Below are 14,805 nucleotides of genomic sequence, written 5' to 3'. Positions count from 1 at the left end.
ATATAGCACGGGGCAGATATAGCACGGGGCAGATATAGCACGGGGCAGATATAGCACAGGGTAGAGCAGCCCCTGTGGGGTTCTGGGACTGTAACTCTTGTGTATTCCTTTTATAATTTTTATTTTGTGTGTGTGTGTGTAACAACAGCCATTAACATAACACTTCACATTCACAAGGGTTTGAGGAAATTACTGCCTTTTCCCCTGGGGGAGAAAAAATAGTACCATATACTGAAATCCACAAGCCCCAGAAGTTAGAGGCTTGAAGACAACCCCCAGGGTCAGGGGAGAAGACAAGTGTCCCAGGAGACCAAGACACAGGATACAGGAGGACAACAAGCCAGGAAAACAAAGGCTTGCAACACCACTGAGCAGAACACAGTGTAGGCTTCCCAGCCTCTGGGCATCCATCACTACCAACCCAAAAGGGTGATCTTTGATCTATGATCTGGCATAGTTTCCCAATAACACAAGAGGGGCTTTGAGGGGAGGTGTAATGAGAAAAAGTCAAGAATGAATAAGATCACACAAAATTCTAAGGTCAGGGAAGAAGCCACGGTGAACAGGAAACCCCAGAGAATCAAAGGTTTTCCACTTCAACCAAGTGTCCCCCTGTGGGCCCAACAGAGCATCTCAGAAACACCTGAGGGTTTAAACAAGCAGATGCACCACCCGGTAGGGTTGGTCTGACCACTGCCCCTCCTCCATGTGGTCTGGCAGGTGGTCTCTCCCCAGGAGCTTCTGTTGAAAGTGAGCTTAGGGAAGCATCTCAATAAGAAAGCATTCCCACTGGGATGGCTCCCACCGGTGGACCTACACATCCAGTGGTGTTACTTTGCTGACTGGATGATGATCAGCTTATGCTCGGAAGCAACGGAGTCAGACCCCAGGACTGTCAAAGTTCAAGATTAGGGTGGGAACTGCTTCCTTCCAAACAAGCTGGCTTGGAACCACCTCTCATCCTGGTCCAGCACAGGCTCCCTCCCTGCAGCTGTGTATTGCCTTACGCTTGAAATGAGAAAGCGAAGGTTGAGGTGCCCAGACGGAGCAGCCCTGAGAGGGCGGGCAGGGCATCTGGAAGTACACTAGTCGGGAGTCAGCACACGCTGTGCTCCCATCCTGAGGCCAGTCCGAAGTCACTCTCCCACTGGGGCAGTGACAGAGTGAGCCCGTTGGTATAGTCTACCCCCACCCCCAAACTCTTACTCTACTTGCTGTCCCTATAGGTTCATCAGTCCTGGGGTTCATCTACCAAGAAACAAAAAAACCTAACACAACTTTAAGAGGGTGACCCCCCCAATGGCATAACACCTCTGAGATACACCCTAATATGAACAAACAAAAACACAGAAAATGTTGAAAACCAGATCAGGTCCAGCATGCATCTGAGGGGGGATAAATGGACAAAGTTTTAACTGTTTAAGTCAGATCTATGCCTTTGATCTTCTATACTCTTCTCTCCAATGCCCTCTGTTTAGTAACCGCTTTCCTCCCATCCCTCAATTGTGGATAGAGGGAATTCACCAGAGGCTTGTTGACTACATGTAAACTGCCAACTTCCCAGACTTCAGTTTCTCACACTAATCCCTCCTTCCACCTTGGATCATATGATTTACAGTCCTTCAGTGACTGATGACGGTGTGCTTCTTCCATGTGGACTTAGTCGCCATCTCGCTGAGATGGCTGCCCGTTTGCAGGCAAGGGCTGGGAATCTTTATGGAGGCAAACAGCCTCGTCTTTCTCCTTCAGAGTGGCAGGTGGATTTAAACTGTCTACCTTGCCTTAGCAGCCCAAGGTTTACCCAACAACGCCGCCGTGAATTCTCTGAACATGTGTCTGCTTCCCCTCTGTGCTCACTGTGCGTCAGAGTTGATTCTGACTCGCATTGACCCGACAGGGCGGGGCGCAGCTGGGGCTGTGCGTGTCTGAGGCTAAGTCTTGCTGGGAGCAGCATCAAGCGGCAGCTTGTGCTTCTTCCATGTAGGTTTAGTGGCCCTCACATGGATTAAGCCCTCCCTCCAGTGGAATCCCCTCTGCCCACAGCCCGGGGATGTGAACAGCCTTGCTCTCAGACAGAGAGCCTTGATGGCAGAGGTGCTTCCGTTACGATGTAACACTTTATCATTGGATCTCCCTTTTGACCCATTTTAAAGTTGTTTCCATCTTTTTTAATATTTTCTGCTTTTCTATTGAGGTTTTTCTCTGTTTAGTTTTGTCACTGTCAGGTTTCATTTTTGTGTTTGTTTTCTGGGGTTGGTTTGGTTGTTTCAGGTGTGCATGATTTTCTGCATGTGCAATCCCAGACAGGTAGAGCTATACTAGACAATGACTGGACCGATAATTCCTTAGGGGCTTTGCAGGGAAGGCTGGGGGGATAGGGGGACGGGCTAACAACGAGTTTGAGAAGAAAATGTTCTGAAATTGATTGTTGATGATCGCCCATCTCTTCTTGGTACCGAAAGATTAGATTGTATAATATGTGAACTATATGCCCCCAAAAAACTATTTTTTTAATTCAGTGACATCTAGGAGAAGCAAATACCAAAACATTCACATTTTTTTAACCGTAAAATAAATTTATGGGAGAAAATCATAACATCAAGAAAGACATATACATTAACTTCCTCCCTGTAATTGAAAAAGATTATTTTAGCTCTTTTTTTTTAATCAATTTATTGGGGCTCATACAATTCATCACAATACATCGATCAATTGAACATTCACATTTTTTATCATGAATATGATTCTTTATAGATTTTGGTGCATTGATGCATCAAGTGCAAAGACTCTGGGGCTCTTCTATTTAATGTCTTTCACAGTAACAGCTAACTAAAAGACAGGTAATAAAAAGAACGGCTAATCAAATCATCTGTAGCCAATCGGGTATTACCATTCAAACTATTATATAATTTTAAAATGCACAGAAGTACTATTTTTTAAAAGAAATGTCTAGAAATGAAAGTGGAGATAACAGGAACTGAGTAAAGCAATTACACTCCATGCACACATTTCCAACTGACTCGAGGGCCACGGGGGATGCCAGCTAGAGTGAGGGCGATACTCCTTCCTTCGTCCTGAAAGAAAGGTTCTTGGCTTCCAAATCTGTTACATTTGGGAGACTTCCCTATGGTTGGGTGCCCCCCACCCCACCCCGCCCCTCTCCCATACTGTTCCTCTTATTTGAAATGGGTCTCAAGCAGAAGACGACCGCGGTGCCGGCCTTCATCCAAGTTCAGTTAGCTTCCACGCAGCCCTCCTGGTCCTCATCTCTCTCTGTGCCCTTGGCCGTCAAGAAACGAAGAAGCTGGTTATAGAAACTCTCTTCCCCAGCTCACAGACTAATGCCCAACCAGGGTAGAAAGCGGATCAATACACCCTAGAGCGAAGATGGGTGAGGACGCAGGAAAGGAGAGGGGTTCAAACCACACATCCCTGAGAACCACAACTACATAAGCACCTGTCTAACTCTCTAGTGCATCGGGATGGGGTATTAGCTGCAAACCGTGGACTAAACATGATGAGAGCACTTGAATACTGAGTTTCTCCCACGCCAGAGTGAAAGAATTCCATTTCCTTCATTGCTAAGCATTCAGGAAGCACCGTATAAACACTAGCTGGAAGATGGCGCGCCACCCAGTTAAAAGGAACCTCTACACTGCACGTGCTCAAAAGCCAGCCCCAGGAAAGCTGAGGTGGCAACAGAAACCCTCACACAGGGCTTGGGGACACAGGAGCAGGCTGGGGGTCAAGACTGCACCTGTAGTCATTGGAATCTCAGCTCAAGGGGCCCCAAGCAGCGCACTGGGGGCCTCTGTCACTAGTGTTTCTGAAGGGGTGGCCTTGGCTTGAGAGAGCATGTATTTCACAACTATTCCCAGGGAGAATGTAAATGGATCGCAATACAGATCGGCCACCAGGGTGCAGGGCAACGACTCAGCCAGCCAACCGGAGATGAGAAGGTGAGTCTGGACTCTTATGTCCAGTGGTTCTCGACAATGCAATGCAAATATTTTCATTGTCCCCTTCCTATCCTGGATGGAACCTTAGCGCTAACCCCCTGACTAACATAAAAAGAATCAAGCCCATTGGTTGTCATCCAGTGGAGAACACCACGTGTTACCAAACACGACTGCTCCACGGGACTGTCAAAGCTATGCCCTTTGGGAAGCAGATCACTGCCGCCGCATCTCTGAGTGGGTTAGAAATGCCAACCTTGGGTTCAACGTGCAGCGCTTAACCATTCGTGCCACCTAGGCCCTCCAAATACAGTATAATGATTAAATAAATTTTAAAACCTCAGTCATCTATTCAGTGCTCACTCAACAGCGACCCCTGTGGGTTTCCGAGACTGTAACCATGTCCAGGAGTAAAAAACCCAGTCTTTGTCCCAAGGAGCAGCTGGTGAATACCAACTGCCAATCACGCAGCTCGCAGCCCAGCAAGTACCCAACCCCTGCACCACCAGGGCTCCTACATATATCACTCGAGAGAGAAACAGTAATTTAAATATAGACGTATGATTTCCATGTAAACAGCTGGCCACACTTGCAGACACGGGACTCAAAAGAACCCAGCTCACTCCGTAAGACAGTAGAACTGCCTGTGGGTTTTCTCCCAGAGGTCGGTCTCGCCTCCTTAGCAGCCACAGGCTGAGCCCCAAGGTGCTCTGTGCCTGGTGTGGTGAAGGCTCCATCTAGTGGCTCCGAGAGCGCCATCTCTCCCCACAACTCACCTTCTGGCTGCAAGGCAGGAGGCTGGAGGTGGGTCCCCAACTGGCTGGCCGGTCCTGCTCCACAAGAGCCTCGTGTGGCATCTGCAGGGACAAAGGCAGATGGAGATGGGGGGGCGGGGGGTGTCAATTGGTCAGGAGTAAGACCTTCAGGAATTCTTCGATTATGCAAGAACCCTCACACACACACACACACACACACACACACACACAAACTCCTGTGCAGTGAGCCTGTAGAAGGAGGAGGCCTTCTGGCAACTGGTCACATTTCTTCTTGTCCTTAGTGATGTTGCTGGCTGCCCCCAAGTCGGCCTTGACTTATGGTAACCCTCTGCACAGTGCACTAAATGCTCCCCAGTCCTGTGCCAGCCCCGTGGTCTGTCAAGGGTCCATAGAACGTCCCCTCACTGATTTTCAGACGAGATCGCCCAGCCTTCTTCCTAGTCCATTTTAATCTGGAAGCCCCTCCAAAGCCTGTTTCCCGTTAGAGCTGGACTCAAGCCTCCACCGATGCGTGGCACCTCTGCCTGGGGAGCATTGGCTGGGCCTCGAACCAAACCTGTTGCTCTCAAGTCAACTGCAGCTCGCAGTGACCCTATGGGACCTGGACTGCGCCTTTGGGTTTCTGAGGCTGTAACTCTTTGCAGGAGCAGACAGCCTGGCCTTTCTCCCAGGGAGCAGTTTATGGATTCAAATTACCGACCTTGAAGTAAATAACTCAACCTATAACCCACTATGACATCAGGGCTCCTGACAATGTCCCCAGGGTCTTTAACCCCTAGATTCTTATCAAATCCGGTCCCTGGATTCGACCACAGATCCCTGGAAGTCTCCAGTACTGTTTCCCCCAAGGACTCCATAGTGAGATAACAAGCTCTCACTTTAAGGTTGAAGGTAGGAAAGGCCAGAGAGGTTTTGCGGAAACCCACCAGCTCCGGGGCCGCCCGAAACAGCGAGCTCAGCGGGTAGTGCAGGAAGTTGAGGCAGGTGGCAGTGTAGAGGTCAGCGTAGCGCATCAGCTGGCTGGCGAAGAGCGTCTGGCGGAAGCCGCAGCGGAAGAGGCTCCCCATGGTGCTGTAGCACAGGTCCAGCTCCCGGGTGACGCTCTGGACAGGTGGGGAGCACGCTGACCGTAGATACCACCTGCCCCTCCCACAGCACGCAGCACCCACTACGAGAGAGCGAGCCCATCCTGCGAGCACAGCCGGCTCTGCCCTCACCTGAATGGGTCGCTGGCACCTGAAGGCACTGAGGGCCTGAAGCGCGGAAGGAGCTGCCCTCTTTAAACACAGGCAGGGGCCGCGCACCTGTGCTGCTGGGCTTGAGATGCCTTCAGGGGCGACAGGCCACCCTGCCGGCTGCCCACTCAGTTGCCCGCCTGCCCCTGCAGAGTGAGCACCAAGTCCTAAGCCCTCCACTACACTTCCCTCCAGGTTCTCCCGGGCGCAGGTTGGCAAAGGCCCACCTTCATCCCCACTGTGGCACCGCCCCCATCTGGCCCCACCCCCCCAGGAAGCTCCAGCCTACCACCAGGCCCAGCTTTAAGATCCTGGAGAACCAGTCAGCATATTACTCCGGGTGACCAAGAGATGCTGCCAGGCCCCCCTGAGCCTCGGTGCCCTGCCCTCATGTGTAAGACAAGGGGCGCCCAGCCCACCTCACAGAGCTGGGGGGGGACCAAGGGCAGTGTAACCTGCCAACCCAAAAAACCCAACCTCTATTCATAATGACTCTGTGAGACAGAGTAGAACTGCTCCTTTGAGCTGTTAAGGCTACAGATCTTTACAGGAGCAGCAAGCCCTTTCTTAGAAGCCCTGGTGGCAAAATAGGTTACACCCTGAGCTGCTAACCATAAGGTCAACAGTTCGAAACCACCAGCCATTCTCCAGACGAGCGATGAGGCTTTCTACTCCCACAAAGAGTTAAGATCTCAGAAACCCACAGGGACAGGTCAACTCTGTCCTACAGCATCACTATGAGTCAAAATGGACTCAAAGGCAGTGAGAAGCCTCATTTCCCTCCCTCCGAGGGGCTGTTTGAGCCACACGCCTCGTGATAAGCAGCTAGGAGACAGTGTAGAACTGCCCCCGTGGGTTTCCAAGACCGTAGCTCTTCCTGGGAGCAGAACGTGCTCTGCAAAACTCCTGTGTGTGATGGCTCCCAGCTGGGCCTAGGAGTGCCAAGCTGCCTGAAGCCCCTTGAGCCCTGCCTGGGGGAATCGCTCAGCTTTAGTGACTGGTCAGCAATGCTCAGGGGGATTTTTTTTTCTCCCTTCTCATTTCCCAGGAGCCATCAGTTCCCCGGAACCCCGGTGGCACAGTGGTTAGTAGCCACAAAGCTGGTCCCACAGGAGAGAGAGCTTCTGTACAGAGTTCAGCCTTGGAAACCTGCAGCCATGAGAGCAATCCTGCTGTGTCCCGTAGGGGCACCATGAGTTGGAATCACTTCAATGCCAGTTGGTTGGGTTTAGCTTGAACATCAACTTAGTCCTTGAAATCCCATCTTCTCGAGCCTCTTGAAGTGGGCTGACCCTAGATCTAATCATAGCTGGTTCACAAAAGGACCCAGCCAGGCAGCCAGCCAATTCTCAAGGAGTCTGCCTGGTGGAGATTGTGGGGCAAGGGCCCCGTCCCACAAAGACCAACTCAAACTCAAACTCCCTGCCTTCAAGTCCGATTCAGAGCGTCCCTACAGGACAGAGCAGAACTGCCTCTGTGGCTTTCTGATGCTGTAAACCTTTCCCAGAGCAGAGAGCCTTATCTTTTTCCTTCTGAGTGTTTGGTGGACTAGAACTGCTGACCTTGGCCCACTATGCCAAGAGAGCTCCACATGAGTCCACTGCTGTCATGTGGAACTAGAGCCAACAGGGGGCACTGGTTGACAGGGACAGGCAGAATTTGGCCAGGTTGTGGAAAATCAGTTCAGAGTGGGGGCGGGGGTCGCGGGGGAGGGTGGGACTGGGAGCTGGCAGGGCTGTGCTAGTCTGGCACTTGATCCTGTCTGCTCCCCATCGCCCCTGGTCCTTACCCAAATGTCTTTCTTGGTGGAGTTGATGGCTTCCAGCCCACAATTGCTTCTGTCCATGTGCCTGGAATGAAAATAGTCACATGGCCCAAGAAAAGAGGAGCCAGGCCTCCAAGTCCCATGACAGAGGGGACACTTCGTGACTCCCAGTGGGGGAGCTGGCGGGCTAGCAGCACAGGTGGGTATGCGCACGTGTAGGCAATAGTAGGCACCCGGAGTCCGTGCATGGTGGGTGTGGTCAGAGAGTGAGTTGTCCCCCGAGGGGTAACAGGTGCAAGCCCAATTTACTAGGACAGCCTACAGCCCACCCCCCTACCCCGAAGCAGATCTTGGTGGCTTCTGGACAACCCTGGTCAGGCCCTCGATGGCAGGCCTAGATGTGGGCCCCGCCGTCATCCCTCTCCCTCCCCGGGCAGGGCTCTCACTGGTACAGGTCAGCCAGGTGCATGTCCAACCTCTGCAGCTCCTCCAGCCGCTCTGAAAAACGCCAAAGCCATGCAGGGGTGAGGGTCGGCTGGACACCCACTGACCTGCCCACCTGTACCAGCCCTAGACCTCCGTGTGCCCACATGAAGAAGGGACCGTCTACACCCATTAGGGCAAGGGGGGAGGGAGCCATTCTGGGGGTCTGGTGGCCTCCCCTTGCTCACAGGCCAGGACTCAAACCCGGCTGATTCAAACCCTGAATTGCTGGGCTCCAGCAAGCACTGGTCCTGTGGATACCATGAAATCACCCCTGGGGGCTAATGGAGGGAGGGCAGAGGCTTAGGATGAACGGGAGGGGCAGAGAGTGAGTGTGGTAACAGAATGGAGGGTCTGTGGAAATCGGCCGTGTGCACAGAAACACCCCCAAAGACACCACGCTCCCTGCCACTGCGTTGCTCTCGGCTCACAGCGACCCTGTGGCCTAGACTGTGAGTGTCCAGGACTGTGAATCTTTACAGGGGTGGGAAGCCTCGCCTGTGTCCCAGGGAGCAGCCCAATCTGTATCCCACGGTGCATCATGGCTCCACAGAGACATCGTGCACTCTGCAGCCACGAGACTGGGATTGGAATCCCAGCTTTTCCCTCCCTCATGGGGTAACAGGGTTTCAAAAACCAGAGTGGACGAGCTTGTCATGGTCACTCGGCCCCAGACAAGATACGGGAAGGGGAAGATGGGGCCTGGATCTGCACTGGTGACCATGTCTCCCCTCCGCCACTCACCCTTCTCCTGGGCCCAGATGCTCAGCTCCCGGGACAGCTCAGGAACCACCAGGCAGGTCCACCAGCCCTGGCGCTTCTTGGATTTGAGGATGTCCCCAAAGATGTGGTCCCCGATGTATAAGATGTCCTTCCCCTGCACCCCAAGCAACTCGCACACCAAGTCCGATGAACCTGCCTCCGGAGAGGAGAGATGTTTGCTCCCAGTTCCCTGCTCCCCCATCCTGGCTGGGCAAGTGAGGGGCTGGGCTTCCTAGTGGAGGGCGCTGTAGAGGAACGGGGTGTGGGCGGAAGCTGGTACCTCCAGAGTAGACGGCACAGTGCTGGTAGGGCCCGGTGTAGGTGCCCACTCGAAGCTTCCCTGAGTCCTGAGGGGCAGAAGGGTTCCCTGGAGTCAGGAGAGCCTAGGCTTCTACCTATTGTGAGGGAGAGCTGGGAGGGGGGGGGGGTACAGCAAGGGTAGCCACAGGGACATGGGAGGAAGGAGGTGGCCCAGGGCCCAGAGGAGCCCCCTCTTCCGTCCCCTGCCTCCAAGGGTGACAGGCCAGCTGAGCAGGTGGCTGCCAAGAGCTTGTCAAGCTAAAGGAGAAGCCCCAGCCCCCTGAGCAGCCCAGCCGTCAAGGTGGACCGGGCCTGGGTCATTACCGTGTTGACCTGCCTCAGCACCGTTCCCTCTGCAAAGAACCGGGGCTTCTGTGTGTCCACCACAATCAGGTCAAAGTAGGACCTCCAGGGCCGGGCTGTGGCACCCACCTATGAAGCAGTGTGCAGGAGGGTGTACACGGGCACGTGTGCTCAGCCTGAAACTTCTGACTCAACTACCAGCTCACACCACCTCAGCCAGGTCACCCCACCACGTCGCCTGACTGAGCCGCCAGTCTGAGTTCAGCCCCGTGTCCCCCCACGTGCCCTGCTCCTGTAGCCCAGTTGGATGAGACCCCTTTGGCCCAGGAACCAGGATGTCCCACCCCCAGCATCCCCAGCCAGCTGTGTGCCAGAAAGGTGTTTGTGGAGATCTGTGTTGGGCATTGGGAATGCCTGCTGTCAGCCTCCAGGGGAGTAATCATGACATGCCCAGTGATGCCTGGTCACCCCTGGTGCCCCTGGGCCTGTCACACACTGTGCTCCTCCCTGGCCTGAGCTGTCCTGGTCCTCTGTCCTCCCCTCACCCTCATAACACTCTCTCCCAGCCCCTCCCCATAGCTCTCCCCACAGGATGCGGCTTTTGGTGAGGCCACAGCACCCATTCCTCCCCCAGGCTCCTCCCTGAAGGAGTGGCCACGCTGCACCTCCTGGGCAGGTCGCTGGGCCATCCAGGGCCAGTGAGCGCGCGCACACACACACACAACAAACCCTCTCACACACTTGTTCTTCCTCAAGGGGAGGGCTCAGCATAGGAGAAGCAAGAACAGACAGGTGTCCCCCGCTCACACCCCTGCCCCCTCAGCCCTCCCTGCCCTCTGTACAGTCTGAGGGGCTGCCATGCTGGCCTCACCTCACGGGCACTCACCTCACCAACACCAAGCAGGTAGGACATAATGGCCTGGCAGAAACAGGGCAGAGGGCAGGGCATCAGGTTTGGGCTGGGGCAGGCTGGGGGCCACTGCCTGCCTCTGCCCCTCACCCCGCATCCCCCCACGCTCTCGCTCGGGGCCCCAGGAGCACAATGATGAGAAAGTTGCTCCTTCCAGTGAGCCCTGAAGAGGCCATGCAATAGACCCCAGATGCCAGGCAGGAGAGAGGGTAGGAGGGCCCCCCAACCTCTACCACCTCACCACCCTCGACAGTGCCTCCTTTCCCCAGCACAGAGGCTGAGACCCCGCTGTCTACACACACTCACATCAGTGTAGTTGTAGCTGCTGTTGGTGGCCAGAAACACTTTCCCCACTTCTTTCATCTTGCCCAGCAGGACGGGGATTCGAACCTGGGACAGAGAGCAGAGTGGCTTCTGAGGGTGGATTTCCCAACATTGCCCAGGGGAATCCCCCTCCCAGGGTCAGCTTCTGAGAAGCCCAGCAGGCCACAGTCTCTGGGAGCAGCTGGACCCCAGGCCAGCAGGCAGCCTGAGCCACAGGGAAGATAGAGCTGTGCCTGCGCCCGCCTCCTGCTGCCCGGATCTGCCGGCACTCACGTCCTTCTGCACGTAGTTCTCCAACTCCGCCAGGGTCCTCTCCTTCAGACAGCCCTGCAGCACACACAGAGAGGCGGGCGGGTGGGCGGGGGGAGTGTGTGTGTGTAGCTGTGTGGGTGGTGTGTGATATGTGTGTGTTGTGGTGTGTGTATCTGTGCTGTGTGCAGTGCATGTATGAGCTGTGTATATATATGGTGTATGTATGTGGAGAGTAGTGTGTGTGTGGTGTGTGTATATGGTGTGTGTGGTTGCGTATGGTGTGTGTGGGCAGATGTATGCGTGTGGTGTGTGTATGTGGTGCATGTGTGGTGTGTGGTTGTTGTGGGGGGGGGTGTATGTGTGTGGTGTGTGCATGTGTGGGCGTGTTGTGTGTACCTGTATGGTGTGGTGTGTGTGTGTGTGTGTGTGTGTGTGTGTGTGTGTCCGCATGCAGGGTGACCAGGAGGGCGCCCGGCCTTGGGGACCACCGGCAGGCTGAGCGGTGGAGGCCCCGGTCTGCGCCACTCACCGATTCGTGGACGGTGTTCATGGCATCGGTGACATCCTGGAGGAGGCTTCGGAAGGACATGAAGAGGTTCCCGTGCTGATAGCCAGTGTCACAGCTGGGCCACCCACGAGAGAGAGCACAAAAAGGCGCACCAGGACGCCAGGGTGACCACCAGCGCGGACGCCCTCCAGTCCCAAGGGCCCGAGGAAGGGTGCCGCACTATGTGTGCAGGTGGTGGGTGCCGGGGGCGGGGGGGCGGGGGGGCGGGGGGGGGCTGTCACCCCTAGGGGCAGCTCTGGCTTCCCGTCAGACAGTCTCCCTGCCCCCAGGGAGGCCCTCAGACCCCTCAGGGGGAGCCCGCCCCGGTGTTGCCCCACGTCCGGGTTGGGCCCCATGGAGGGTGCCACGTGCTGGCAGGGTGGGCGCGCTGGGGACGGCACGGGACCCACTTGGTGTAGCGCGAGCAGCTGGAGAAGAAGTCCACCAGGCAGGCGTACAGGTAGGTTTCTGAGCAGACAGGAGGGTCAGCGGCGGGCCTGCGCACCCAGGACACGCCCCCCCCTCCCGCGTCCCTCACCGGGCAGGTTGAAGAGCGTGTTGAGGAAGTGGAAGCGCCGCAGGTCGTCCCTCTGGATGAACTCGCTGGGGTACATGCTCCAGATCTCGGCCCTGAGAAGCACGCACTTGCCCGCTAGATGCCCGAAGGGCCCTCCCTGCACCTCCCAGAGCCCCTCCAGCCACTAGCGCCCAGTCCCCTGGCCCCTTCCTCGGGCTGGTTCTGCCCTCTACCCATCCTCTCCCCCCCACCAACCCCCACCTTACTCAGAGAGGAGGGTGAAGCCATGGGTGCCCAGCAGGACGTTCCCGTGGGCGTCCACCTTCAGCAGGTTCCCGTAGAGGGTGTCAAATAGCAGCCCCCTGGGGACAGAGCACAGAGGCTGTAGAAGGAGCCCTCAGGGCCAGCGGCAGCTCCCCCACTCCCAACCCGAGCCAGCCAGCCAGGAAGCGGGCACCTGGTGGGGAAGGTGGGGTCGTAGGTGTAGCGCAGGATCTCGTGCGGGTACCCGATGCACACCAAGTGCTCCAGCAGCAACTCGAAGACCAGCGTTTCGTAGGCTGGGGACTTGTAGGCTAAGGGGAAGCTCAGGAGATGGAAGCCCAGCTAGGGCCTGGCTGCCCACCCCTGTTCCCTTGGCTCTTCTGTAGCTTGCCTACCTGCCAGGGTGTAGTCCATGTCAAAGCCAAAACACCGGATGTTCCCCAGCGCCAGGCTGTGATTTGCAAAAATCCTGAGAGGAAGGGTGATGTTGGAATGATGCCAACCTGCCCCACCCCCACTGCGAAATCCAAGACCCAAGGAGGACCCAGGCTGACCGTCTTCCATTGAGTCCGTTCCAACTCACAGCGACCCTATAGGACAGAGCAGCGCAGCCCCTGTGGGTTCTCAAGGCTGTAAGTCTTTACAGGAGCAGAGTCTCGTCTTTCTCCCTCGGAGAGAGGGCCGTGGGTTCCCAGGACTGACTTAGCAGTTGGAACTTAAACATCAACAGTTAGCAACCCATCTTAGTACTCACCAGTCACCAAGACTCCTTCCGGGAAGGACAGGGCCTTGGGGAGTCCCCAAAGCAGGTAGATTAACCCTCTGCCTGTCTCTTCAGCATCTGCACGTAGGTCAGGCTGAGCCAAGGCCTTGTCTGCCTAAGTGTGTCTGAGTGCTTGTGTGGGAGTGTTTTCCTGGTGCGTGTGTGTCCGTGTGTGCCTGAGCGAGTGCATGTGAGCATGCATGAGTAGGTGTGCACCATGGGTTCATATGTGTGAGTATGTGAACGTCATGTTTGTGAGCCAACGTTTATGAGTGTGACTGTGTACGTGAGAATATGTGTGCATGTGTGAGCATGTGGGTGAGCGTGTGTGAAGAGTGGCCTTGAACCAGACACTCGCTGTCTCATCCTGTGGGAGTGTGTTGTCAGCAAACTTCCAAGTATCCATGTAAGAGGTTGCCACCTTCTAAGGTGCTGGCCAAGTTCGGAAATGAGGCGTTGGCCCATTTGGGAAGCACATGCCTCTGGTCAGCATGTGAGTCAGGAGAAGAGGTCTTTGTGGGAGGCGGCAAGAGTCTCTCTGGCCATGCATATCAAAGTCAGTGATTCCAGCTGAGCTGTCACCACCTACCTAGAGCAGGGTGTTCCTCCGTGAGTGCAGGTGTGTGTCTATAAACTGGTTGTCGCCACATATTAAGGGCGTCACTCGCAGTGCTGCTGTGTCGTGTGGTGCCTGCACGAGATGGGCTGTTTGCAGGCTGAAGACCTCGCCCCCGCCCCAAGTATCCACCTCACCTCCGGTGCCAATCCTGCTCCAGGCCTCGGGAGGCGACCAGGCCCTCGGGCTCCCACGGCTCTCCCCCGACCACACTGTCCATCGCCACCCGCAGTGAGACAAGAGACGGTGAATGGTCTCTCCCCAGCCACCTACCCACTATCAGCGGGGACCAGCCGTGCCTCACCTCACAAAACTTCGGACAGCTCTGTCCCAAGTGACCCCACCCTGAGGCCCCAGCAGCCAGCCAGGCATCCCCTCCCTCTTTAAGACAGAAAGCAGTAACGATTTTAGGAAGACATTTTTTTCTTTTCTTTCTTTTTAGGAAAACAATTCTACAGTTCTCCTCTACGCCGCTTCCACGTCCAGGGCTTATGGATTCAGGGAGATCAGTGGACTGGAATGTAGCAGAGAACCCAGAATGAAGCTATTAAAAAAAAAAAAAAAAAAAAGCAGGAGACTGTATGCTTTAAAAATGAAAGAGGTGCCTTTGATAAATTAACAAGGAAATTGGGACTCTTGCTTTACACACAACCCCGACACATGTGGTTATCAACTTTCCAGCCCAAAGTCATTTAAAGAAGTGCTGGCTAGAAGCCTGCTAAAAGCTATAAGGAGGCCCGAGGATGTCAGAATAAGATAAAACTATTTTTGAAAAGCCAGTATCGGAAAGCAGAGCCCTCGCTGCTCATCCAATACAATACATGGGATTTCGTTCCTTGTTTTGCAAGTTCAGGGGTATGGTTTCAGGGGATATTCTGATTAACTAACGTATTGAGTGCTTCGGTTCTACTTGCTAGTTTCTCATCATGCCAGGGGTCTGAAAAGCTTGCAAGTGTTCATCAAAGGCACAGCGATTGGTCTGTCTTCTGGAACGACAGAGCGAGGAGAGTCAGGAATCAGAGACTGTGGACT

General features: G+C 54.9%; 1 protein-coding gene across 1 annotated transcript; it reads right to left on the bottom strand.

Annotated features, from left to right (window-relative positions):
• Positions 1-3,232: 3,232 nt before the first annotated feature.
• Positions 3,233-13,993, bottom strand: NT5DC4 (5'-nucleotidase domain containing 4). The gene is made up of 18 exons (XM_045287098.1): positions 13,911-13,993; positions 12,790-12,863; positions 12,588-12,705; positions 12,397-12,492; positions 12,152-12,243; positions 12,024-12,081; positions 11,596-11,689; positions 11,088-11,141; positions 10,797-10,880; positions 10,467-10,499; positions 9,602-9,709; positions 9,258-9,324; positions 8,960-9,130; positions 8,179-8,230; positions 7,757-7,817; positions 5,659-5,835; positions 4,733-4,813; positions 3,233-3,280 (listed from the first exon to the last, which is right to left on the bottom strand). Exons 1-18 carry the CDS (start codon positions 13,991-13,993, stop codon positions 3,233-3,235), a joined length of 1,551 nt encoding a protein of 516 aa, XP_045143033.1.
• Between the last annotated feature and the right edge of the window lie 812 nt (positions 13,994-14,805).

This window comes from Echinops telfairi, unplaced genomic scaffold (assembly GCF_000313985.2).
Source record: "Echinops telfairi isolate 266 unplaced genomic scaffold, ASM31398v2 ScPeMD7_11;HRSCAF=52, whole genome shotgun sequence".
NCBI classification, from domain to species: domain Eukaryota; kingdom Metazoa; phylum Chordata; class Mammalia; order Afrosoricida; family Tenrecidae; genus Echinops; species Echinops telfairi.
The sequence above is the reverse complement of the archived record's forward strand: the minus strand, read 5'-3'. Positions and strand labels throughout refer to the sequence as shown.

Bases quoted from the DNA above. Each gene is read 5' to 3' on its own strand.
- NT5DC4 (XM_045287098.1), bottom strand. From the start codon at position 13,993: ATGGACAGTGTGGTCGGGGGAGAGCCGTGGGAGCCCGAGGGCCTGGTC. The intron at 11,690-12,023 runs GTGGGTCCCGTG...TGGGTGGCCCAG, and splicing joins AGCTGCTCGCGCTACACCAA to CTGTGACACTGGCTATCAGC. The intron at 8,231-8,959 runs GTGAGTGGCGGA...GGCGTTTTTCAG, and splicing joins CATCTGGGCCCAGGAGAAGG to AGCGGCTGGAGGAGCTGCAG.